The sequence below is a fragment of the Cantharellus anzutake genome, assembly GCF_015039405.1.
Source record: "Cantharellus anzutake strain C23 chromosome Unknown EI90scaffold_11, whole genome shotgun sequence".
NCBI lineage: Eukaryota > Fungi > Basidiomycota > Agaricomycetes > Cantharellales > Hydnaceae > Cantharellus > Cantharellus anzutake.
The window spans coordinates 1290759-1314498 of NW_024066961.1; the positions used below are offsets into that span (position 1 = coordinate 1290759).

The 23740-nt window shown below is 49.4% G+C and overlaps 9 protein-coding genes across 9 annotated transcripts; 4 read left to right on the forward strand and 5 right to left on the reverse strand.

Moving 5' to 3' along the window:
* Nucleotides 1-688: 688 nt before the first annotated feature.
* On the reverse strand, nt 689-2088 carry EI90DRAFT_2828788 (WD40 repeat-like protein; the record flags this gene model as incomplete). Its single annotated transcript, XM_039053600.1, has 7 exons — nt 689-824; nt 899-1093; nt 1186-1278; nt 1338-1445; nt 1499-1605; nt 1661-1733; nt 1790-2088. Coding segments are annotated over 7 exons (1011 nt in total), but the record flags the coding sequence as incomplete, so codon positions are not given.
* Nucleotides 2089-2742: 654 nt separating this feature from the next.
* On the forward strand, nt 2743-4557 carry EI90DRAFT_3144733 (NADP-specific glutamate dehydrogenase; the record flags this gene model as incomplete). Its single annotated transcript, XM_039065189.1, has 7 exons — nt 2743-2775; nt 2829-2907; nt 2962-3047; nt 3107-3431; nt 3598-4179; nt 4238-4461; nt 4519-4557. The coding sequence occupies 7 exons, from the start codon at nt 2743-2745 to the stop codon at nt 4555-4557; spliced, it is 1368 nt and encodes a 455-aa protein (XP_038919392.1).
* A 1562-nt stretch (nt 4558-6119) lies between these two features.
* Nucleotides 6120-8568, reverse strand: EI90DRAFT_3046250 (WD40-repeat-containing domain protein). The gene is made up of 5 exons (XM_039059465.1): nt 8291-8568; nt 7396-8200; nt 6922-7257; nt 6283-6861; nt 6120-6225 (listed from the first exon to the last, which is right to left on the reverse strand). The coding sequence occupies exons 1-5, from the start codon at nt 8493-8495 to the stop codon at nt 6156-6158; spliced, it is 1995 nt and encodes a 664-aa protein (XP_038919393.1). The 5' UTR covers nt 8496-8568; the 3' UTR covers nt 6120-6155.
* A 72-nt stretch (nt 8569-8640) lies between these two features.
* EI90DRAFT_2825370 (GPI biosynthesis protein family Pig-F-domain-containing protein) lies at nt 8641-9656 on the forward strand (the record flags this gene model as incomplete). The annotated part of the gene is made up of 5 exons (XM_039053584.1): nt 8641-8958; nt 9024-9109; nt 9159-9347; nt 9405-9513; nt 9567-9656. Coding segments are annotated over 5 exons (792 nt in total), but the record flags the coding sequence as incomplete, so codon positions are not given.
* Nucleotides 9657-9865: 209 nt separating this feature from the next.
* Nucleotides 9866-10470, reverse strand: EI90DRAFT_2911934 (Ca2+-binding EF-hand protein; the record flags this gene model as incomplete). The annotated part of the gene is made up of 3 exons (XM_039054439.1): nt 9866-9953; nt 10001-10148; nt 10206-10470. The coding sequence occupies 3 exons, from the start codon at nt 10468-10470 to the stop codon at nt 9866-9868; spliced, it is 501 nt and encodes a 166-aa protein (XP_038919395.1).
* A 4501-nt stretch (nt 10471-14971) lies between these two features.
* EI90DRAFT_3046265 (triose-phosphate transporter family-domain-containing protein) lies at nt 14972-16674 on the forward strand. The gene is made up of 4 exons (XM_039059466.1): nt 14972-15517; nt 15573-15683; nt 15732-16287; nt 16348-16674. Exons 1-4 carry the CDS (start codon nt 15113-15115, stop codon nt 16575-16577), a joined length of 1302 nt encoding a protein of 433 aa, XP_038919396.1. The 5' UTR covers nt 14972-15112; the 3' UTR covers nt 16578-16674.
* Nucleotides 16675-16863: 189 nt separating this feature from the next.
* Nucleotides 16864-18699, reverse strand: EI90DRAFT_194794 (uncharacterized protein). The gene is made up of 9 exons (XM_039052365.1): nt 18525-18699; nt 18403-18455; nt 18286-18351; nt 17909-18233; nt 17808-17861; nt 17298-17758; nt 17133-17239; nt 16974-17071; nt 16864-16918 (listed from the first exon to the last, which is right to left on the reverse strand). The coding sequence occupies exons 1-6, from the start codon at nt 18604-18606 to the stop codon at nt 17325-17327; spliced, it is 1014 nt and encodes a 337-aa protein (XP_038919397.1). The 5' UTR covers nt 18607-18699; the 3' UTR covers nt 16864-16918; nt 16974-17071; nt 17133-17239; nt 17298-17324.
* A 7-nt stretch (nt 18700-18706) lies between these two features.
* On the forward strand, nt 18707-22205 carry EI90DRAFT_3279955 (P-loop containing nucleoside triphosphate hydrolase protein). The gene is made up of 18 exons (XM_039066723.1): nt 18707-18959; nt 19018-19210; nt 19258-19337; nt 19391-19423; nt 19480-19531; nt 19586-19783; nt 19834-19927; nt 19981-20233; nt 20283-20433; nt 20488-20759; nt 20809-21088; nt 21143-21186; nt 21251-21336; nt 21388-21437; nt 21504-21543; nt 21600-21628; nt 21683-21910; nt 21932-22205. The coding sequence occupies exons 1-17, from the start codon at nt 18769-18771 to the stop codon at nt 21794-21796; spliced, it is 2160 nt and encodes a 719-aa protein (XP_038919398.1). The 5' UTR covers nt 18707-18768; the 3' UTR covers nt 21797-21910; nt 21932-22205.
* Nucleotides 22045-23703, reverse strand: EI90DRAFT_3119834 (uncharacterized protein; the record flags this gene model as incomplete). The annotated part of the gene is made up of 8 exons (XM_039063251.1): nt 22045-22618; nt 22670-22789; nt 22841-22914; nt 22989-23060; nt 23114-23143; nt 23193-23258; nt 23323-23352; nt 23416-23703. 8 exons carry the CDS (start codon nt 23701-23703, stop codon nt 22045-22047), a joined length of 1254 nt encoding a protein of 417 aa, XP_038919399.1.
* Nucleotides 23704-23740: the final 37 nt, after the last annotated feature.

Genomic DNA, 23740 nt, shown 5'->3' on the forward strand with positions numbered 1-23740 from the left:
GGCAGAAGTCGGGTCAGATGGCCCATCTACTGTAGGGTCCCAATACCTCCATGGCTGATAATCGGTTGGATGCAACCATGTTCACTTGTGGTCTGTCTACCCATGAACTCTGCAATACATAGGACTCATATTGCCAAGTGCTTTGGGAGCTTCACACGTACTGCGCTGGCACACTCGTCCCACCACGTTCGCCTTGCAAATGTCTGTCGAATACACATGTGAATCATCCCGTTACACCAGTACTGGTCCAACACGTATTCCATGATCCGCTGCCACGCATCACATGTTTCTTCCACCAAGATCATCTTCGCAACAAATGACCAGTTGGTCCAACCATTTGCAAAAACCAGCACGTTCACAGGTCGGAGAAATCCCCAACAACGGCACTTTTGCCCTTCCCATCTAGTTTACGTTTCTTCTTCCGACTCAGTCCTTTCGAAACATCTTCGTCATGCTTCTTCTCCACTTCCTCCTCATCCAAGTATACTTCCGAGGCTTTCCGTGCGTGAGACACCGGCTTCGTGGATGCGGGAGTCGCCTTTGTTGCGTCATTTGTCGTAGCCACCGCTGTTGAAGACGTAGTTGCAGCCTTCTTTGTCAATGTGGTCCGTAATGGTGCCTTCGGTGTAGCAGGTGTACCCCAGCCCACAAACGTCTGTTCTTCTTCATCGGACGATTCACCATCTAGGTCCTTCCCCCCACCAACAGCATCACCATCCTCATTCTCCGACTGCCCACCACCATCTTCATTGTCACTCTCTTCAAGTGCATCTCCGATATCGGTCAGTCTCAAGACTTTCTCGTGCGAGATGCTACCTATCCATCTTGAAGCTGTCGTTGCGTTCGCACCTTGTTTGTAAATTCATCGTCAGCTGTTAATACACATATGCAAAAGAACGACATCGAACCTCGCATGTCACCCTTGATTCTTTCCACGGGGAATTCTTCATGATCTGCAATGACGCCCAGGACCTTAGTGGGCAATATTTGGACAAGGCGGACCATCCCATCTGAAGAGCCCGTTGCGATGATGTCGGTGCCCGGACATAAGTTCGGAGGGAGTGTGTAGATTGTTTCTACAGAGTGAGGGTGTCTTTCCCAGAGTAAATGCAACGGTGGAGCGCGGGCAAAAGCGAAACAGAAATGAACAACCATTCATATGAGCCCATGTGAAAAAGCCCGTACCCTGGTATTCGATCAACGCAGTCACCCCAACCAATGTTACGGTTGAATATGGAAATATTTCCGAGTTGTGTTCCCACTACTGCTTTCATATTACTACGAACACATTAGCATGCAGTCTATGTACACTCCCAAAGATCAAGGTAACCACGAACTTCTTAATCGCAGCGATAGACAGCAACTCGTCATCCTGATCCTCTGACTGTACCAATGGTCCCCCCTTATTGGAGCGTATGTCCATCACCGAAAGCGTCCCATCACCGCTGCAATGCTATGAGTCGAGACGTGCACAACACGGGAAGAGAAAATTTAGCACCTGGTAGCCACCAGCTGTCTCTTGTCCTCCAGCCATAGGAAGTCAGAAATAAAGTCAAAATGATGGGTATAAGCACGAATTTCGTCCTTCTTCCTTTCATCCCAGAGCTTTTGACGACCCGCATCAGGTCACTTCCCTAGAAAAAAAAAAGCAGCAATGTACCTTTACAACCCCTTCGTCATCCCCAGTTGCGAGTATGTTGGGAAAGGTAAGTGTAACACGGTTGATCGGAGACCTTCGGCGAACCGTTCACGACTTGAAGTAACACCCCCCGTGGACAAGACTGCTCACTCATGTGCATTTCCCGTCGTCTCAAGGATTTGTCCCGTAGCAGTATCAATAGTGAAGATAGCCTTCCCCTTTGTGACAGAATAGAGCTTATCTCCTGAGAAATTTGTAGCTAGACCACGACATGACCGTTTGGTTGGACGCAACGAAAAGAGTTGTAAGTATTCGAATTCCGTGTCTGGTTTGTCCGCAGAGTACTTAAACGCGTCAACTTGACCGGTGAGCAGACCAACGTAGATGATAGGTTCGGAGGGATGAAACGTGATGTCAAAAGGTTGATGCTTCAAGCGAATGTCGGGCATCTGGGTTGAGAAGTTCAATGTTCTCCACTTTTGACCGTATTTGAAAATGCGGCCAAGGAGTGTTATCGCAGCCCGGAATGCAGTATACAATGCCGCAAGCAGAAATGCCTCGCGAGCACAAGTCCCGCAGGCACAAGGTGATAACGATGAGTCTCCCCTTTAGGCGGGAGTCGGGCCAAGGGTCACGGGAATGGCAAAACCACTTTCCCACGTGAAACCCCAATGATCTCGGCCGAGCTTCACAGAGACTTGGTGAGCCTCATCGTCGCTGTAGAACCTTGATGTTTTGGGGGCCACCAAATTCGTTGTGCTGGAGTGTGTGCTAGTGAAAACTGTTACTGTTTGATAAATTCCGATGGGGAATTTAGCATCAGGGTATCCCCTCAGCTTTCGTGGAATCTCTACGTCCGACTGCATAGATTGAGCACCATTTATGGGCTTTGATGTCACCTTCATCACGTCCTCATTTCTTCTTCCCGATTTCCTGGGGTCATGTTCTGAGAAAAATTTAAATGCATCATCGAGGTGGTCAAACGGTATAAAACCCCAGAGGGTATCAAGACGACCTCCTTTCTCCAGCCGACGTTCTTACCCTTTTCTCCAGCTTCGACACCCAACGCCACAAACGCTCCCCCTGTTGTAAACGCCCAAGAAATGGTCTTGCCTTCTGAACCAGAGTTTGAACAGGTACATGTAAAACTCTTCCATTCGTGTGACACTTCTCACTGACGGGAGTCCAGGTTTTGAAAGAAATCACTACTACCCTTCAGCCTTTCCTGAAGCGTAATCCTGAGTACCAGCGCGCGCTCGATGTCGTCCGTGCGTCCCCATTATTTCCTCTCTTCATTCCACCTTCATATCTCGTGTGAGCAGAAATCCCAGAGCGAGTGATTCAGTTCCGTGTCACCTGGGAGGACGATAAAGGGAAAGTCCAAGTAAATCGCGGCTACCGAGTCCAGGTACGCCATCGCCACAGACGATCTGTTATTCGAACGTGACTGATTGTGTTCTCGGATAGTTCAACTCTGCCATTGGTCCTTACAAGGGTGGCCTCCGCCTTCACCCATCCGTAAATCTCTCTATTCTCAAGTTCCTCGGTTTCGAGCAAATTTTCAAAAATGCCCTTACCGGCTTGAACATGGGTGGCGGCAAGGGTGGATCCGACTTTGACCCCAAGGGGAAGTCTGATAACGAGATTCGCAAATTCTGCTATGCATTCATGGGAGAGCTGTCGCGCCATATTGGCCAGGACACCGATGTTCCGGCTGGGGATATTGGTGTGGGGGGCCGTGAGGTTGCCTACCTCTTTGGCGCCTACAAGAAGATCAGAAATGAATGGTCCGGTGAGAATCATGTTCTCTTTCCGATTCACATCTTCCCAACGCAATTTCGATTCGACCTACTAATTTAAGCCTGGTTGATAAACCCGCTTGGCATCAACATTCCCACCACTTCATTCGAACTTCTGCTGCATCTTATCTGATAACATCCGTACTCACACCATCTTAGGGATACTTACGGGAAAGGGAGGTGACTTCGGGGGGTCGTACATCCGTCCGGAAGCCACCGGATATGGCCTGATCTACTATGTCGCCAAAATGCTTGAAACACAAAAGGAGCTTGCTTCTTTCAAGGGTGCTCGTGTCCTTGTCTCCGGCTCTGGGAATGTTGCCCAATATGCCGCGCTGAAACTCATTGAACTTGGCGCCATCGTTCTCTCTCTCTCCGACTCGACTGGGGCGCTCATTGCCAGGAATGAACATGAAGGATTTACCACTAGAGACATAGAGCAGATTGCAGAGATTAAACTCAAACACCAGAGCCTTACGTCGTTCAACATCCAGGCGAACGCCAACGAGAGTCGTTTCGTGTGGCACGCTGGTGCGAGACCATGGACGCTCGTCCAGAATGTCGATATTGCTCTACCGTGCGCAACGCAAAACGAAGTGAGCGGTGAGGAGGCTACAGCGCTCATCGCTTCTGGAACCAAGCTGGTCGCAGAGGGCAGCAACATGGGTTGCACGCTAGAGGCCATTGAAGTCTTCGAGGTAGGCAGGAGGACTGGCAAGGGAATATGGTATGCCCCAGGGAGTGAGTACATTGGTTTTATCCATCGTCGAGGCCATTGGCTGAAGTCGAGATGTTGCAGAGGCATCCAACTGTGGTGGTGTTGCCGTGTCCGGTCTGGAAATGGCGCAGAACTCTGCTCGTCTGAAGTGGACACCCGAGGAAGTTGACAACAAACTCAAGAACATCATGGAGACAGCGTATGCCAACTCCTATGAGGTTGGTAAACAATATAGTTCGGAGAATCTTGGGGAAGGTGCATTGCCTAGCTTGGTTGTCGGTGCCAACATCGCTGGTTTCGTCAAGGCAAGTGATGATATTAGGTGTTCTGATGGAACATAGCTGACATCCCTCGTGTAACAGGTTGCGGATGCCATGCGTGCACAGGGAGACTGGTGGTAGAGTTATTGGTTCTTGCGTGATCCAGAATCGGAAAGGGGCATCTCTAGATTTTTGTTTATTGCATTTCTGTTTCCTTGGGGTGGTTGACAAAACGTCACCGCTCAATTCTTTTTTCTCTTGTACGCACATGGATCCCCAGCAAAATAACGAGGCCTGCAGGCGAATACCCCACTCGTACGCGCGAGACAGCTGAGAGGGCGTCCGGCACACCCCGGGAACCCCTCTGGCCCGCATTGTCCACAGGGGTCCTCTCGATCTAACCCCTGTGCTATTGTTATGAACGGTACTTTCCCGTGAAAAATCTGACCCCCCCTCTGATGTTTGTGCCGATATGCTGAGCGCTTAGTTCAGACCTGACGGTCCGACTCCGAGACAGGCGACTACGAGTTTTGCATTCCTCCCTCGCTCATTATTACAATCCAGTTCAAAACACGATTATTTCTCTAGATACTATGGCTACAATGAATTTCTTTGCAACTCTTCCACTTCACCTCTAAACCATGCACACAGGTTTGTGGCCACACTCATTTTTGAGTTGTGCGTTGGGCCTCGGACCCTCAACCATCACTCATTATGCGTACCTTCATGGTTTATTCGTTAACGATCAACGACACGCGATTCCGTTTAATCCATCATATTCTGAATGCAAACTGCTTATGACTCTCCCTTCGTTGGCTGCGTTTCAGAGAGCAGTCAGCTTCCCCCGATCCTCGATTGCTTCCTTCTGTCCTCTTCCTCTTCTTTCGACTACCAAAAATTGGTTTGTGCCGGCCTAGGTGATCAATTGAGCAGTAGCCCTGAAGACTTCTTACATGCCATTGAATTAACAAGGACTTACTTATTTGCTCTTTGCTGGTTCCACCATCTCGATCGTCACTCCCCAATCGTGTCCAATTACGGTCGATTTTGTTCGATCACACTGTTCCTGACCCTCCCTGTGATTTTGGTGGATGACACACTCTGAGTCCACTTCTCGTTCTCGATGCCAACCACTCACTCACTCTGAGCCACCACGGTCCAAACCATCCCATGAATTTCTTCCTAAACCCGTGGGTTAAGTCTCAGGTACAAGCAGTACGACCCACTTGCTGCAGCGGGTTTACCGAAAGCTATCCTTTTATGAAGAACAACAACAATGAGGCACGTCTCTTTCTCACTTGATGGTGGTAAGCGCTTTCAATATGGTTGCCTGGTGCCTGACGAGAAAATCAGCATAATTATGCAACGTGATGTACGTTTCGAACCGTGCAGCCACGGGTAGGCCATGGGCCCGCATCGATGACCTATCTCCACGCATGCCATCACAGACAACGTGTGGGGTTTCAAGTTTCCGATGATGGTAACACAACGGTTGCACCATTCCGTGAGCATAAACGCAGACATGTGGTATCGAAGTCAACGTGGTACTCGATGCCGAATACATAGCATGGCTGGCGGTTTGCAAAATCAAGCGTTGAAACACAGTACACTGAAAAAAATGGCGGGGGGTTGGAAGGGTAGCGGGAACCCATTTCTTCTTCTCCAAATGGTCATTTCCCTCCATCCTAGCATTTGCAGGCCTGGCATTTAATACAGTAAAGATACATTGTGAGTAAGGATTACAAGAACAAGGATACATCAAGATTAGTTCCAAAGTCCATAATGTTTATCTTCCGATCGTGGGATGAGCTGATAGAATCACCCGTGAATAATCAAGTGAATAGGGCATCAACATGAGTTGCTCACCTAACTATCCTCGAAGCATCGAACTTGACGTCGAATATATAACGAGAATGGTAACCGCTATATTCCCTGACTTTCTTCACCTGAATATCGGCTTCGAGATCCTTAGCGTTTCCCCCTCCATTCCCGAGTTCCACCCAATCGACTTTGACATCCCAAACGATTACTTTCCTGTCATAACTTGCACTTACAAGCCTTCCCATTAGTGGATCGTACTCTAAACTCCTAACAAGTGCGTCATGTCCCTTGAAGGTAGTCAAACACTCTCCGCTCTTTGCGCTCCATATTTTAATGCACATATCAGATGAGCCAGAGATGACGATATCCCCATGAAAATCAACGCATGCAAGGCCTCGTGTGTGCCCAGAAAGAGTTCTAAGGCGGGAGGGTGCGCAATCCGAATTCGAGGCAGGAGAAGAGATTAGGGGAAGAGACCACAGAATCAGTGTCCCATCCCCAGAAGCGGAGACGAGATGGTTGCCGGACAACCCGAGAGCATTGACGGGTCCTGTGTGGCCTGCAAGAGTATGTAAGTGTTCGAACGTTTGTTTCGAGTAGACGCGAATCGTGGTATCCTTAGAGCTTCAACCAGGCAAAAAAAAATTAATAGATCTCGTCTTCACTTGATAGTTGGAAACGTACCAGCTTATTATAAATTCATCGTTCATTTTAACATCGAGGACACCGCCAGTATGGCCAGTGAGGGTTCTCTTCGGTCTTACAACAGCCACCCCTTCGTCGGGCGTTTCTGCTTGACCCCCAACACATATAGTCGACAAGTCCCACACCAAAACTCTTCGATCTGAACTTCCGCTGACCAGAAGGGCAGAACGAGAATCGTATTTCAGACAGAGGACAGACCCTTCGTGTCCTCTAAGAACACCGCTTTGCTTCCCAGAGCGAAGAGACCAAACGAGTATTTGCTTGTCGCGCGAGCCGGTAATGATAGATGTGGAGGACAACTCCAGACAATAAACGCTGCATGCAGGCGAAGAACGAAGCGTGTTAGTTGCACGTTCGTAATTTTCACATCCACGTGTCGAGTGGGAGGAATTAATGTACGACACAGGAGTAGAAGGCATTGGTATGGAAGAGGGCGACATTTGAAACACTCACCTGTCTGTGTGACCCGCCAATCTAGTGACCTTCGGCTCCATCTTATTCCATCTACGATCTAGCTCCACTCGCGTGCGATACAAATATTTCCAGTCAACAGAGAGGTCCAGACACGAAGGTGGACATTTCCCTTCATTAGAACGATACGAAACCAAAGATGGTCTGTTCGTTCGGGAGACAATTGAAGGCTTATGAAACCGAAGGCCCTTAACCTCACAAGGGATAGGGGGAGAGAGAGGGTCACCCATAGGCAGGCCTTTTAGCCCCCACCTCGTCTGCTTCTTGAATAGTCCACGCCAGACAAAGCGGTCGGTGGCCAGGAAGTGCCAATACTTGGATACAAGAGTTACCGCAAGGATGGATCTGAGGTCCAAATAGGTAAGAATATCCAAGGAAATCTCTGGGGGTAGGAGGTAGAGGATGTCCATCCTGGTGGGGAGCGGGATCGCAAGAAGAGCCGCGGTGCGGATGATATCAGATTCATAACATCCTTCATCCTCCACAAGTTCCCCCTCCTCCCCATCAAGAGGAAAGGGATAACCATCGTCATCGTACTCAGGCCAAGTTACCATATCTTTGTTCCTCTTCGAGGGAGATGGTGACATGGCTTGCAATAATCGGGGAAGGAGAGACATCTTTTTGGGTTCGGCAGGACGGGGTATGGCAACGCGTCGGAAGGGAGGAATCCACAGGGGAGAAGATCGGCTTCGTGCATCCATAATTTCGATGAGAGAGAAAGGATCACTAAGACGTGATCCAGGCGGTGGACCATGGCTCATGTTCATTTGTTCGGTGTTCATGTGGGCTAATATAATGGCAATTGGATAGAACATCAAGGTGGTGTCGAAAGATCCGAACATTAGACATATAGCTTGCACATCAATTCGAAACTCACCATCGACTGTCTGAGAGCGGCGATGTGACGGGACGTCGCCTGCGCGGGGTGCCAAAGTAGCTTTGTTCTTACCGCTGAGTGAGCCAGACCCGAATCTAGTAATGAATCTTCGAAGTTTTGGGCGGGACGGCCCCTTTTGTTTATCAGTCGCAGGGGTAAGGGGCATGAAACCGCCCGGCCCTTGCTCAACTTGGGCTGGCATCATGACCTCGCCTGGCTTAAACAAGGCCGTCACGCTAACGTGACGTTCTCGGGTGGGGTTTAGGTCCGCATTTCCGGCCGCATCACGTGCATCGCACATGATGCAGCGCAAAAGTCGCGTGCCGAAGTCTCCAACCTTTGCGGTGCAGGATAGGTGCTTTCCTTTGGCTCAATGCGTATCCATACTTGGAACCTACTCCCTCCTTCTTCTCTTTACTGCATTCTTCCTTCCACGCTCTTCCATATATCTTGGCATTGAACTTCCTGAGCCGCGTACCTCACTCGACAGGCCACAGGCTGAGTTCCTGAAGCCGTTGACCTCGAAGCCAGCTTTGACCATCACATGGATGGTATTGGGAGCAGCCATGGTCGCCATGTGGTGGTCAGGATGGGTCAGGGCATGGTGGCTGAGTGAGCGCGGAGCTACCACCGAGGATACTGAGCAAAGAGTGAGGGAGAAATTAGCAGTGAGTTGACAGCTCAGATCCATGATCATGGAAACTATAGCCTGTCACTCCCTTTGTGCAACTAGAGCATGAGGAATGCATGGATGGTGACAATCGGAATGGTTCCAATAATGATGTTAGCTTTAATCTTATTCGGAGCGCCTATTGCCAGGTATGCCACAGGTCAACTTAAGGATCAGTCAGTGTTGACTTTATCTAAGCCATGTCGTGGAGACGTTGTCACTCTCTTTATTGTTGTCTCTTCTCATCACCTTTGCGCCCGTCTACACCTTACCCTTACCTCATGTTACCATATACAATCCCCCCAGCCCCGGGCGGCCTGGGACTACCTTTGATGCAGCTTCAGCAGCCAACAAGCTCATATGGGTTCGATTGTTCTCCGAATTAAAGTATGTATCGCCTCTGGTTACCCGAGGTCCAGGGACTGAAATGCCCCGCGCGACCAGGACAGGTCTTCCTTCGGAACGTTTCATTGTTTACCCTATAATCGGAGTCCTAGTTGGGGCCTGGTTAGCCGCTATCCCCCTTGCACTTGATTGGGATAGACCGTGGCAGGTAAGCGGCGAACTCCGTCCCACAGGCTCACGATTGATCTGCGATTATGTCAGGCATGGCCACTGCTCCCCGCATACGGTGCCGTACTTGGGAACATCAGTGGTGCGCTTTGTGCGCTTATCCAAACTAGTCTCGAGGCTTTAGTAGAGGTTGGAAAAGCTGATGTGGGCCCAAACAAATCAGAATGAATCAGTCCGGGGATTTGAGCCTGAAGCGACACCTTACGGTTCAAGTCGTATGTGAGTGAATTAAACCTGCAGTATTAAGCACGATGGATGTACAGTGATGATGAACGGGTGGGTACATATCAAAACAGTAGAGATTATAAACTCGGTTGCGTATTGGGAAAGTGTTAAGCATCATCCGTCATGATTGCAAAAAATTCCTGCTCGTTAATTTCTCCGTCCTGATCCAGATCGAACTCGTCGATCATCGCTTGCCTATGATATGACATGAGCAATTGTTAAGAACAAATAACACGACCTACAATTCATCGTCGTCTAGTGGTTCTCCCAACTCCTTCGCAACACGTCGCAGGTTTCTGAGATTAATCTTCCCACTCCCGTCGTCATCAAATAATTGAAATGCTCGTCTTATTTCCTCCATTGGATCCCGCGAGAGTATCCGCTCGCTCACTAGTGTGGGTCGCGTTGAATTCAGCAACATTGGAGGGGCGGATTGAAAGGACTCACTTATTTTAGCAAAGTCCTCGAATTCCATCAAGCCATGCCCGTGTTTATCGTGATCTCTTAATATCTTCAGAACTTCAGGCTTTTTTAAGTCGAAGCCCAAAGCCCGCATCGCGACTTTCAGTTCGTGATAATCCACTGCCCCGTCCTTGTCAGTGTCAAACAGCTCAAAGGCCTCCTTTATTTCCTGCTTTTGCTCGTCTGTGAGCTCAGGACGCGTGTGGGTCGCGCGACGCTTCGCCTTCTGTGCGGTAGTGTATAAAGACATAATAGCACGGTCTGATGTGTATGACGCGTAACAGGAAAACCTCCTGTTGATGTGCTGTGGCGAGCCAGGGGATGCTAAGCCAAGGGTTGTGGATCGGGAAGAGGTGGAGGCAATAAGTTCGGACAACTCCGCTACCCCATTATCACGTGGCAGACAGTCAACGCAGGGTGGTGGGTAGCGTCGTATGGGTAGTCCTCGGGATTGGCGTCTGTATCTAACTATGATGGGGAAATTATAGTCCTCCGTTCCATCCTTTCTCTGAATTCCATTCGGGATTGGGTCCGTCTCCGGCACCTTCAGGAATTTCGCCAGTTTGGTGATACCCTTAGGTCTCCCCTTGAGTTTTTCGTACGGCCATTGTCTCAAGCTTCCCACATTACCCAGGAGGTGTTTCCTGAGCGGTGGGCATGCTGTTAACATGTGACGTCTGGTCTGTGTCTCGGCACCGCATTGGCATTCCTTGTTCTCAGCATATATCCTGAAGCGGTGGTAATGTCTCTCTACGTGGGCGTGCCCCGTGAGGAACTGAACCGTACGGCTGAATGTTCTGCGATCCAGCTCCCTGAGGCAGTTGGTCGTTTTTAATGTGGGATGTGGTTCGCTGCGGTTCGCTGCACAGAAGCCGGAACGCGGGGTATTCCCATGCTTCTTCCATCTCCCTCTTGCACAGTCCTTCTACAAAGGATAGGGATTTGCGATTTCTACTGTAATGGCGCCAGACTAGTCGGTCCGCTTTTTCGTTTCTTGCGATTCCGCAGTGGCCTGGGCACCAGCTCAACGCGATCTTGATGTTGTCATTATCATGTACGAGCCCTTTCTGAACTCTCTGGAGAGTTCTTGTGCCATGCTTGGCTTGGCTTGGAATATGCGCGTCAGCGCTGCTGTGTTATCCGCGTAGAAGACTATGCGATTAGGCTTATGTGTAATAGATTCGTCTTCCATGTTCTCCGATCGCCCCTTGGGACTCGAAGACAGTTTCGCCCATTGTATACCCGACTACACTGTAACTCCCCCTTCTCTTCCCATCCTCTTCCCATCCTCTTCGATGCAGGAGCCATCCGAGTAGTAGACGAAGAGGTAGTCCGGGTTATCTCGTGTTCAGTTACGGATCCCAGGGGGTCGTTCATCCATTCTTCCTTGAATGACCTTTCTGGCGAGTCGTCCGGTATGAAGGTCTGGATGTGGCCCGTGAGGTCCGGTTCCGCTGGGTGCCACGGGACTTCCAGCAGTGGGTGGACACTCTCGGTTCCTTGGATCATCCGTTCAGAGATCCGGGTCATGCAAGTCTTGGATTTCTCTTGCGGGTTGGTCCTGTACCGTGCGTTTGGGTTGTGTGGAGGGAGAGGAGGGGTGTAGTTGGGTTGGTAAGCCTGCGCTGCCGAGGGTAACGTCTGCAGATGATGGGATGGTCGTCAGGTAGTTGGGCTAGTCGCGTCGCTTCCATGTGAGCCCTATACTCGAGGTATATGCCATCAATGGAATCGACGCCTCGATCTCCATTTCCTGGACGCTGATGGCTTTGAAGGCACCGGTTATTAGTCGCAGGCGTTTGTTCTGGAGTTTGGAAAGGGTGTTGGTGATGGCATGGGCTTTTGGGTTTCCAGAATACGGGTAGGCCGTAGAGGGCGATCAGTAGGATTGCTCCTTGGTACATCTAGCGGAGGTGGGTGTGGGGTAGGCCCTTGACTAAGTTTCCCAACATCCTCAGTGCTTCTGCAGTGTTTGCGGCCTTCTGTCGCTCTTGTGACGCGTTCTGTGAACCTCAGGTGAGGGTCGAACCAGATTCCCAGGTAGTATATCAGGTCGAGGGGTGAGATGGTTTTAGTTACTCCCTCCACGTTTGTAGGGATAGATATCGACGGGCCTAGGCCTGCGTTTCTACCTGTTTTGTGCGCGAGGAATGCATCAGTTCATTTTTAACTTGGTCAGTTTTATGACCTCTCTCGCTTATGCCCCTGGAATGCTAGTTGTACTATCTTGGTGGGTTTTCCTGTGAGGGAGCTGAGTTGCTATGTATCCGTCGTCTACATAGAGGGTGAGAGGGAAAAGGCTTATTTGGCTAAGGTGTTCAGCTCCGCATCTGTTGTGTACTTCCGCATCTATCGCTCCGGTCATGGGAGCTGTGAGGTAAGCTGCCAAGATGGGGGAGACGCAAGACCCTTAGGGGACGCCCGTTGAGATGGGGCTAAGCTGGTCCTACTGCCCGATGTCGTGCCCGATGCTCATTAGAGCATTTTGTGCCGATCTGCCTGGAATCATGTCGTATTTGGCCGTGGGGAAAAGACGATGCTTGGCTGCTATGTAGGATAGTCTGCGTGCTTGGACTCTCCCCAAAGCCCTGCCCAAGGCTTCCAGCAACTGAATGAGTCGGTTCGATCTCAGGAGTGAATAGCCGCGCTGCGATTGCCATTCTCCAGGCTTTGGGGTGGTAGCCAGAGTCCCCGCAAAGTCTTACGAGGTGGAATCGTCCATCACGCCCTGCCTGTGAAGCCCGAGGTACCTGAGGGGTATTAGACGAAATGTTGGACTAGCGAGTTTATCGCTCAGTCCCGTTGTACGTGAACTGGAATAGATTAAAAAGTAATCACCTAGCGAGTTTATCGCTGGTGGACTAATGTTTAGTACATGATTTATAACCAACATACCTCAGTCCCGTTGTACGTGAACTGAGGGAAGGTTGGGTTGTCCAAAAATTGGGGTTTTATAGTCAGGCGCTATGAATGCGCACTGACTTTGGCACGGACGCCACCAAGAAAGGCAATAGGTGTAAATCTAAACGCCACACGACTCAACATCACCAAACGTGAGTTGGTCATAGCGAACACCATAATACCAAGAATTCTAACAAGGGGTTGAGTTGTAAATGGCATTCCTCACTTCGTTCTTCGTGACCCTGACATATTCCATGTCCGTTCCTCGGATCCAGTGATATGGGCGGAGCGTTGGAGAGCGTTGGTGGGCGTGGGAAAAGGTGTGTACGGAGTTCATTGCATTTTTCTTCATGCGACACAGCCGGAGGGAGGTCGTTGCCCCGTTGGATGGGTGGGGAGTTGTACGTTCTTTGGCATTTTGTCCATTTCCTGAACTTCCACACGTTCCGGGGGCTAGCTTCCTCCGTGAGTTTCCGGTGGTAATCTCATTTGGCCCTCCTTATGTCGCGCCGGGTCTCCTTGCAGAGACCTTTGACCCGGTCGGCTAGGAATATGGAAGGGCGGTTGAAGTCTTCCATCCAGGCCTTCAGGGCCCCCGGGAAACCCGGGTGGAGTCACGGTAGGCCTTAGTCAAGCTTTCGTTCCACTACGGTTTTGAGGCTTTGCTTGGTCTACGCAGGGGAACTGACTCGGTGGCCGCCCTATCTAGGAGGCCTTGTATGAGCTCCATAGCGTGGTCGAGTCCTTGCGGCGCTGCGGATGGGCGGGTGCTGTTTAGAGTGGTCTGTATTAGTGATGACAACTCGCGGCTGGAGTGCTCCATTTCAGCCCATACGGCTTTTTTGAACTCCTCCGCATCAGCGTGTTTCCAGTTGAGTTTGGTGTCGCATGGGTTTTCCACACTTTCTCTTGGGGAGCCTAGCAAAAATGTTAACGCGTGATGGTCCGATAGACAACAATCAACGAAGTAATTTGTGAGAACGCCTGCGCCTTCGGCTGTTGCGTTGGCAAATGCGAGGTCTATGACTGAGGTGTGTGCCCAGCGTGCGCGTAGGCACTACGGTTCGTTGGCGAGGGAAAAGTGTTTCCCTCTAGCCATTGCAGAGTCTCGGTGGAGCGGGCGCACAGGACTGCGATTCCGTCGTCCCAATTCGGATGACGGATATTCCAGTCGGATCGTGAAAAGGGTTCTGGATGAAACGCGCTTAGTCCCGATAGCTGCCATGAATATCCGCTCCGCACCGTCCCTAGCGCCAATATTCACACCCCACGGTCTCTTGTAAGACAGCACTGCCAGAGCTCGGAGATCCATCTTCTGCGCACGCTTACAAGAGGGGACCGCCTCCCTGCAAGTTGAAATGTAAGTGAATTGTAAATGGGCTGTCAACCTCCAATTTTGGTAACACCTTCCGCCTTCTTCCTTCTGTTGGACAAGGTGCACTGGAGAAGGCACTAGAGGGACTGTAGGCGAGAGGGATGTGGCACTATTTTCAGAAACTCCCCCTGTTCCAGATGAGAAGCTCTTTGACCCTGATAGGCCTTTCCACGCTTTTGAATCATCCTTGGGGATGCAGAAACCGTCAAATAAGCGCAGCCGAGTATCCCAAGGGTTCCAAGATATTCTCGTTTCAAATTCTTCCTCTCATATTCCTCCTTCCAAAAGCTGGCCGGGTGCTGTTCTAAATTCTTCCCAAGATGTAGCTGGCGAGTTGGCATACGACGACAGGAGCCTGTTAGACACCGACACTGATTTTGAATGGACTCCAACTTCAAGTCCTACCACTCCTCAACAGTCCGAGGACTATAGTAGTCCCATCGATATGACATCCCCAATCAAGAGTCAAACCTCAACAATTAGGCCCTCATCCTTCATCCCTTCTCAGCAAGATAAACAGAAGCCTTTTGCTGCACCTCTTCGTATATCCCATACTCCCTTCCCCGTCATTAGTTCCCACTATGTACCGCCCGAACAACTTTCGAGGCACTCACGAATGGACTCCATAACGCGATTCACACGTTTCAATCCCGAATCGCTTTCTCCTCCAATTGCCACCATTCCCGGTCCATCGAGACATCGCACTCCCCTCAGGACTCGATCACCTCGTATCTTTGTGCCCCGGGAGGTTCAAGCGTCTCTGTTGTCCTCTATTCCCACATCTCAGGTTTGGCACGGACCCGCCAAGACTGCCGGCCCGGGCCGGCAGCACAGGGTCGCTTTTGCCCCCGCCAAAGACAGCTCGTTCTACTGGCTGAGCCTCTTTTTCTTCTTCAACCTTGCTCTCACACTCTACAATAAGGGATTGCTCGTCAATTTCCCCTTTCCTTATACTCTCACCGCAATTCACGCCCTTTTCAGCTTCATTGGGTGCACTATACTCCATAAAAAGCATGTTTTTGTCAGTGATCTCATATCTCTTCTCTTGATGTACTCTAACATCTGCAATTTTGAAGCACGTTGCTCAGCTAGATGTATCACAACACCTCATTCTTGCAGCTTTCAGTTTTTTGTACACGATTAACGTTGCGCTCTCAAATATCTCACTCAAGCTTGTAACCGTTCCAGTAAGTCGTTCCATTATAATCACGCCTTTATTCCTGATCTGCTTTCAGTTTCATCAAGTTGTACGAGGACTGTCACCGCTTTTCACACTGATATTATCATATTTCATGTTCAATACCACTGTCTCTCGCAATCAAGTTTTCGCGCTCGCACCCGTCATTATCGGAGTTGGACTAGCCACATATGGGGACTATTACTTCACCCCATGGGGATTGTTCCTTACGCTTCTGGGGACTTTCCTCGCATCCCTCAAAGGAATAGTATCTCATGCCCTTCAGACTCGTCCCCTCGCCTCCATAGCCTACTTCTGGCCGTCCTCTGCCCACGCCTCCGTTTCTTTGAAGAGCCCCATCAAGTTACACCCGTTAGATTTATTATACCGTATGAGCCTACTAGCATTTTCACAATGCGTGGTCTATATCTACTTGTCTGGAGAATTTGAGCGGCTGTGGGAATTCGCTGCCCGTGGCGGGCCCGGCGGATCCAAGGGTATAAGCCCTGCAGGATATGCATCGCTGGTTCTGAACGGTCTCTTGGCGTTTGGGCTGAATTACGCTAGCTTCACGGCGAGTGGGAAAGTTGGGGCACTCGCTATGTCAGTTGCGGGTACGAGGGTTCTTCGTCGTCATCCTATGCATCTTAAAAGGAGATCTGTTGCTTACTTAGCAAACATCAAGCAAGTACTTACCGTCGCGTTGGCAATCCTCATTTTCAATTTGCGCATCACACCGATGAACACTGTTGGGTTTGTGTGCACCCTCGCCGGAGGCGCATGGTTTGGGGCTAAACACCGAGAAAACAATACAAAGCAACAGTTACAACATCGCTCACAGGACTCCAGAGATATGGATCGCGACATTGCCTTCAAAATGGGGAGCGAACTTTCAAGGAAGTAGCGTCACGACACGTTGCTCAGACTTAGGGGTGGCGTTTTCTTTCCTCCAACTTCAATAGTGCTGCCTCCACCAATGCCTGAAGTTCATTGACCTATTACACTTCAATTCCGTTGCATTTCAACTTGTTACTCATTCTCAATAATTTGATAGGAGGTCTCGCTAGTTCAATTGAAGATAAAGTGTACGGTGTACAAACCATCACGATACGAGTAAATCCGCACGGTGTTCATTGACACATGAGCGTCTGCAATCGCATCATGGGCAATGACGTCCAGTCACTTAATTTCTTAACTTATCATGATGGAAGAAGGGGCATTCCGGAAATTCATTGCAATATTTGCCTACACACGGTGCGGGTAAGTGTGCAAAACAACACGCTAAGATTGTCACACTTGCCATTTCTGGAGTTGGGGCATGTAATTTTGATTACCTCTGCCCTTAGCTGTTTTAGCTGCGTGGCCAGGAGTGCATAGCTGTGAGAAAATCGACAATCCCTCTAGTTGGGTTCAGAATTAGTCAGGTCAATGCAGATGGCAAGATGAAGCGTGGACGTACCCCTCTGGGACATTTTGAGGGCAAAAGATAGTACGAAACGCTATGAAGCAAAATCAACAAGCTATCCTCTGGGTATAACGGAGTACGATACCAAATGGAGGGGAATTCTATGAATTTGAAGATTTTGAGTACAAAGAGTACGATTGTAGAGAGAAATGAACTTACGATCAAGAATGGACTAACAGGAACAGGTCAGTCAATAAAAATTTCAAGAACGAAGAGTCGTGTACATGCCCTGTGCGGATTGGCGCCAATGCTAGAGGCGGGTTCCTCATCAGATGAACTGACGTCCATCGATAACATTGAGATGTCGAGATCGGGAGTAAGGGATTGTGAATGACGAGATGGGGATCGATGCCTGTAGCGAGAGGGTGGCAGCCTACGGTCATACTCAGACGATCGTGACCAGTTTCCAGGAGACGCAGAACGGCCTCTGTGTCGAACAAAGTAGTCCCTCGTGTTAAGTCGGGACCGCAGAAACAACCCATCAATGACGAGTCGAGGCAATCTTAAATCTTCTATGGCACGGGCAAGCCTACTGTAGCCCTGAATTATCACAACCTTGTCCAGTAATCCTTCAATGTCCATGCTTCTCAACACCGTGGCATAACCCCCATCGTGGCCACCTGATCGCGATGTCAATGCCAGTCTCCACTACGATGATGGGAACTGCACCTCCGAAGTATACTCTCCGAGTTTGAGGGAGGCGAGCAAAAAGTATCAGCATATCTGAGATGTGTCAGGGCACGATACGCTCAAATATTGAGTAGACCCACCTCGAATCTTAGCATCCGCTGCCTCCTTGCCATGCCCAACATCGGTCATGGTGAATAAAGGTGTCGATTGGTTGAATCCATTCACGAAATCGTTGAATTCACGAGGGTAGCAAGCGCGGCTGGAGTTTAGTGCATCCATAAGCCCTCTGTGGTTGTAGTATGACATCGTAACGAGCTGCACGTTCTTCCGCCCGATGTGGGCGAAAATATTCTGGGATAAACGAGCCGCAAATTTTCGACCCCCTTCACTTCCCTGGGACAGATAATCCTCGCTTGGAATGTATCTGTCGCCATCTAGCAGGCATAAAACCAAAGGCGTATCATCCTACTAAATAATGAGAACTATAATGCAAAATGGGTAGAAGACAAGTGGGCACACTGTAACTAAATCTTGGTTTGTCATCATTTTTCAAGTTTTTGATTATCAGCTCAGAGTCGGAAACCTGTCAGGCAAGTCAGTATATATTGCATACCAAAAAAATGAGCCGACGAGCCTTTCGTTCGAGCTCAGAAATGCGAGCTTTTAGAGAGGCCTTTTCTTTCATGGCTGCAGCCATGAGATCTGCGTTTAAAACCGTTGTCATGCGAAACTCAAACGATTTGGGAAACGACGCACCGAACTGTTCAAGAAATAGCTCTTCCCATCTTTCAGTTGGATGCGCTAAGGATGCGATAGGCTTTGGAACGTCCGAGGGCATTATACCTGAAATTTGATCATTGCGCAGGCGACGTGTCAAGGCCTCGTTTTCTTTTATTTTAAAATTATTTACTCAGGGCCGGCATCGGAGATCCACATTTGAATAGACAATTCCACCAAATCGGGCAATTCCCTGGTGAACCTACCACACCAAGTCAAAACCATGAGCACAAACGACCTGCTGAAGGCGTTCTTTGATAGGCAAAAAGAGCTCCTTGAAAAAGAACGCAAGGCAGAAGTAGACAGAAATGCACTCCTTGTCAGCGCTTGTAGCCCCAAGCTTCTCGAGAGCAGGGGCCTTGCCTTAACCGGACTCGGCGTCGTTGAAATAAGTATTGGTCTCGGAGGAAAGAGGTCGAGTGATCGTTACTCTTCTGTGCCCTTTGCGATTTACCAAGAAATTGCTCAACAGCCTAATTGAACTGGAGCGTCCTTCAGCGTATCATTCCACGCCACTGTTTCCTCCGCACACCTTTCGGCCTGGTGATCTTGCGCGAATTGATGATTATGCGTCTCTACAGTCTAGCAGGGGAAAGAAATCATCAATCAAAGCCGCTAAAAGAGCAGATTCTGATATTTCTGCTATGGAGGGCGTCGTGTATAAGGTTTCTAGTCACCGATGGGCAGGCAGTGCCGCTACTAAGTGAAGCAGGTTACAGATACGCGTATAGTTATTGCGGTTGATCCTGTGGATGGGCGCGATGATTTGGATATCCCCGAGAAATGCATATTGTGAGGTGTACGGCCTAAATATAAGCTGAACTGACAAACAAATACTGATGTAGATTGAAGCTTGCTAACAGTATCACATTTGACCGGTGCGCGTAGGATTGCCACCCCTAATATCTCACCCCTCATCGTAGCGCCGCTTCAGAATGGATTCTGCCATATCTTCACTGGAGGCAACCATTCTGCATACCAATACGGTGAGAGCTATTGCCTGATTGACCACAATAAGCCAGTGAATCAATATTTCTTAGGATGAGAAAGCCAGGGCAAGACCCCCAATAAGAAGAACCACTCTCGTGGATGTACTACTTGGGATTTCGACTCCTTCACCACCAAAGACGCTCGAGTCATTCACGTTTTATGACCAGTCCTTGAACGACAGCCAACGGGAGGCTGTTCGTTTCTGCTTAGAGGCTTCTGAAGTTGCGCTGATTCATGGACCACCAGGAGTCAGTTCCTTCTCCAATAACTCGACAAGTGCCACGAACGTTCTTATCAGACAGGGAAAACACACACACTGGTCGAAGTCATCCGCCACCTCATACGGCAAGACAACAGAGTACTAGTCTGTGGCGCGTCAAACTTGGCTGTCGGTGAGTGTTCCGCATTCGGCACCGGAACCGCCAAAGTCTCAAAGGATTTTCAGATAATTTGCTTGAGAGATTAATACCTTATGACATTCATCTGACTAGGATTGGACACCCAGCCCGTGTCCTCGCGTCCTTGCATAACTCTACTCTTGATTCACAGGCATCTAAATCGGAGGAAAGTGCATTGGCAAACGATGTTAAAGCCGAGATCGAAGATGCAATGAAAATCCTGGCAGGGAAGGGTAAGAACAGGCCAAGAGGCGCAGAGAGGAAGAAATTGTGGGAGGAAATCAGGGAATTGCGGAAAGAGTAGGTCAATGGAATTCGTGAACAACCGCAAACCCATATTGTACACCAGGTACCGCAAACGGGAAGGGAATATTGTGAAGCGTGCCCTCGGAAAAGCACAGATTGTTTTCGCAACCTGTCACTCATCAGGCGGCCGCCAGTTGCAGCATGCCAGATTTGATGTCGTCATCATTGATGAGGCTACGCAAGCACTCGAGGCGGTGAGGAATTTGCGTTCTCATTCTTTATCACGACTCATGTGTTGTCAATTGTAGGTTTGCTGGATACCTATCTTGAAGGGTCAAAAGCTGATTCTTGCTGGGGATCCGCTGCAGCTCCCCCCAACGATCATGTCGATGACCTCGTCCAATGCATCTCCAAAAGTGAAGACGACATCGACAAGTAAAGCGAAGGCAGTGGCGAAACACACGGAATCGGCACGATCGATGGCTTTACGACCATCAGAGTCACTGGAGGTCACCCTCTTCGATCGCCTAGAAGCTATGTTGGGCCCGTCTGTTAAGCGTATGCTGACCGTTCAGTATAGGTAATCCATGATCGAACCACCTAGCGAGTGCAGCTAATGGGTAGATTAGGATGCATTCCATTATAGCGGAATTCCCCTCCATTACTTTATACTCATCCAAGCTGATCTCTCATGAATCTGTGGCATCACATCTTCTCAAAGACCTCCCGGGAGTATCTGACGACGAGAACCTAAACGCGGATGTCTTGGACGTCCCTATCGTCTTCTACGACACTTCAGGTTGTGAGTTCTACGAGCGGGTCGAAGATGAAGGAGGAAAAGGCAATGATGAAGGTAGCCGCAGTAACGAGAACGAAGCAGTCATCATACAACGCTGGGTCGAAATGCTGGCAAGTACAGTCGATGGGAGAATCATCCTATGTCACTAAGTTTTCAGTCGTTAGGTGAAGGCTGGCGTGTCTTCTTCCCAAATTGCTGTCATCACTCCGTGAGGTTGTTTTATTGGACAGAAAGAAATTCGTACCCTGATCAAGATCTGCTACGTATCCAAGTTATCAAGCTCAGGTCACTTTGTTGACCTCGATGCTGAGTAACACGATGCACGAGTTAGAAATCGGTACTGTTGATGGGATGCAAGGTGAGCGCTCCGCCACATGCGACCGAATACTGTGGCTAATGTTTGGTTTAGGGCGAGAGAAGGAGGCTGTCGTTCTTAGTCTTGTCCGTAGCAATGACAAAGTGAGGTTTTTAATTCACTTGGGCGGCAGTAGGTGACTTCATCGTTTATGGTTGTACTTGTTGAAGAGAGAAGTTGGTTTTCTTTCGGAGAAGAGAAGGCTGAATGGCAAGTATGAAATTTGCGGGGCCCACACATAACTTTCTGATGGTCTGCCTTCTCAGTCGCTATGACGCGCCCGCGTAGACACCTTGTGAGTCCAGTTATGCGATTCACACACCATTAATAATGACAGCTTCTGTCACAGTGTGTAGTTGGAGATTCATCGACAGTCGCTCAGGGTAGCGATTATTTGAAGCACTGGATGGAATGGTTGGAGACAAATGCTGACGTTAGGTTCGGCGGAGAGTTGATATCATAGATTTTTACATGTGCATTATTAAAACTCATGATCCCTGGCCAAACACATTACAGTGAGATTATCATAACCTGTGCTAACTGCTACATGAACAATTACAAAACCAGAGGTGTCGGCGAATTACTGAATGTGATGTAGGAATTTCAACCAGTGCGGGTCCAAGTTCTCTCGATGATGCACCCGTCGTTATTGAAGTAAAAACGCTCGGGGTGATCAATCATTGTAATCTGAGATGAGAAATGTTCTGGTTATCAACGGGAACCGAGATAAATAGTACTTGCCTGAATAGTCGTTTCAAGATCTTCGGCAGGAGCCCTCCTCCAGTCCCTGGCAATCTTCCAACCAAAGTGATAATGATACTCTCCCAAGATTCCAGTGATACCATCCTGTTCTGACCATTGGAGCTCCAGTTCTTCGATCATCCGTAGGGACGCCCCACGGCGAACAAGTATTCTTTCACGCTCACTTAGGTTGTTCCATAAACCTGGTCGCTGGACTTCGAGCTGGGGATGTTCGAAGAGCGCTGGTATTGGCACGGGCATGGTCCAGTGACCAGCTTCTCCTGGCTCGTCTGCCTCGTTATCATCGTCATCATCGCTCTCCCCTTCAAGGATCTCGACTTCAGACGCAGCTTGTCCATCTTGTTCGGAACTATTTGTTCCACCGGCTTCCGATTCCGATTCTTCGTCTTCGAAGTCGATCCCAGCCCAAAGATCGGTCCCATGGGGCTGATCTCCCTTGTCGGCAGAGGCCTTAACAGGAGTGACGAGTTCGGACGGTGTTGCATTTTTCACAATTTCGAGTACGGAAGGGAGAATGTATGCCCTAATAAATGGTAAGCTTTTATCGGGAGGAATGCAATCGATTAGCGCGCACTTGAAGGGACGAGTCCTTATAGGTTTCCTGCAAGTGGGACATTCATGTGCCCCTGCTTGTGATTTGGTGAGCCAGTCTCGTATACACAATCCACAAAATTCATGGCCACAGCCAGGAATGCTAAGTAGGTTGTGTCATTTATGATCTATCTGAACATTATTGCCCACTTACATATGAGGCCTACTGATGAGTTCCAGACAAATCTGGCATTGGAGGGATGATCGGAGGGATTCTAATAGAGCCGCCTTGTAAGCAAGAGAGGTGAGTGTCATTATGCATCGGCGCCAGATAAAAGATGGTTGGATTTGGCAATCCTTACGTTGTTTGAAGGGACCCTCCCAGCCAACTGATCCCTCATGGAATCTAATTCTTCATCCTTGCAGCGGAGCTTCTATGATAGGAACTCAGCAATGGAAAAGCTGGGAGAATGAAAAGCTGATTTACACTTTCAGACTCCGTCAGCCCTTTTTCGACCTGAGAAAAGCGTAAGAGCCAGTGGGGGACTGAGTGACGCGAAAGTAACCTCATCGAGACGCTGGCGAAGCTGCTCAATTTCGTGCACAGAGGACTGGTTGCTTAACTTGAATTTCTGAACAACACGACCGAAGAGATTCAATGAATATTTCGGTTGGAATGGAAGCGGGAATATAAACCTCGAGTTGACGTCGAAGCTCTTCATTTTCCTAGAGGAACGGAGTCCCAGCTAAGTTTTCCAACGACGCGGCTCAGCGGCTCGAATATCGTACCTTCCTGTATTCGCTCATGGTGTTTATGGGCGCTCGCTTCGTGATAGCGCGGGTCGTGCGGGTGCTAGGCGCGGAAGGGCCGGCAAGTGGCTTGATCTCATTCCCCCCGTCGTCGTCTGAAGAGATGGAAATAATGCTTTTCCTTTTGGATTTACTGGTGGCAGCGAGAGGCGACGCCAAAGCTGGCGGGGGTCGCTTTGCGGGTATTGCCAAGTTAGAAGTGCCAGACTTGTACAAACTACCATTGGTGGAATTCTCGCGGATTTGATGTGTCTGGCGTGCGCTCATCAGGTTATGGTGTGCAAGAGAGAATGATGGCCGGGGA

Excerpts from the sequence above, each read along its gene's own strand:
- EI90DRAFT_3046250 (XM_039059465.1), bottom strand. The coding sequence starts at position 8,495 with ATGATGCCAGCCCAAGTTGAGCAAGGGCCGGGCGGTTTCATGCCCCTT. Across the intron at positions 8,201-8,290 it reads CCGCTCTCAGACAGTCGATG|CCCACATGAACACCGAACAA; the intron begins GTGAGTTTCGAA and ends CCATTATATTAG. Across the intron at positions 7,258-7,395 it reads TTGGCGGGTCACACAGACAG|CGTTTATTGTCTGGAGTTGT; the intron begins GTGAGTGTTTCA and ends GCCTGCATGCAG.
- EI90DRAFT_3279955 (XM_039066723.1), top strand. The coding sequence starts at position 18,769 with ATGAGCACAAACGACCTGCTGAAGGCGTTCTTTGATAGGCAAAAAGAG. Across the intron at positions 20,434-20,487 it reads CTACGCAAGCACTCGAGGCG|GTTTGCTGGATACCTATCTT; the intron begins GTGAGGAATTTG and ends TGTCAATTGTAG. Across the intron at positions 21,337-21,387 it reads TACTGTTGATGGGATGCAAG|GGCGAGAGAAGGAGGCTGTC; the intron begins GTGAGCGCTCCG and ends TGTTTGGTTTAG.
- EI90DRAFT_194794 (XM_039052365.1), bottom strand. The coding sequence starts at position 18,606 with ATGCCCTCGGACGTTCCAAAGCCTATCGCATCCTTAGCGCATCCAACT. Across the intron at positions 18,456-18,524 it reads GCTATTTCTTGAACAGTTCG|CCATGAAAGAAAAGGCCTCT; the intron begins GTGCGTCGTTTC and ends TCATGGCTGCAG. Across the intron at positions 17,759-17,807 it reads TCGGAGAGTATACTTCGGAG|GTGGCCACGATGGGGGTTAT; the intron begins GTGCAGTTCCCA and ends CATCGCGATCAG.
- EI90DRAFT_3046265 (XM_039059466.1), top strand. The coding sequence starts at position 15,113 with ATGGACTCCATAACGCGATTCACACGTTTCAATCCCGAATCGCTTTCT. Across the intron at positions 15,684-15,731 it reads TCAAGCTTGTAACCGTTCCA|TTTCATCAAGTTGTACGAGG; the intron begins GTAAGTCGTTCC and ends ATCTGCTTTCAG. Across the intron at positions 16,288-16,347 it reads ACTCGCTATGTCAGTTGCGG|CAAACATCAAGCAAGTACTT; the intron begins GTACGAGGGTTC and ends TTGCTTACTTAG.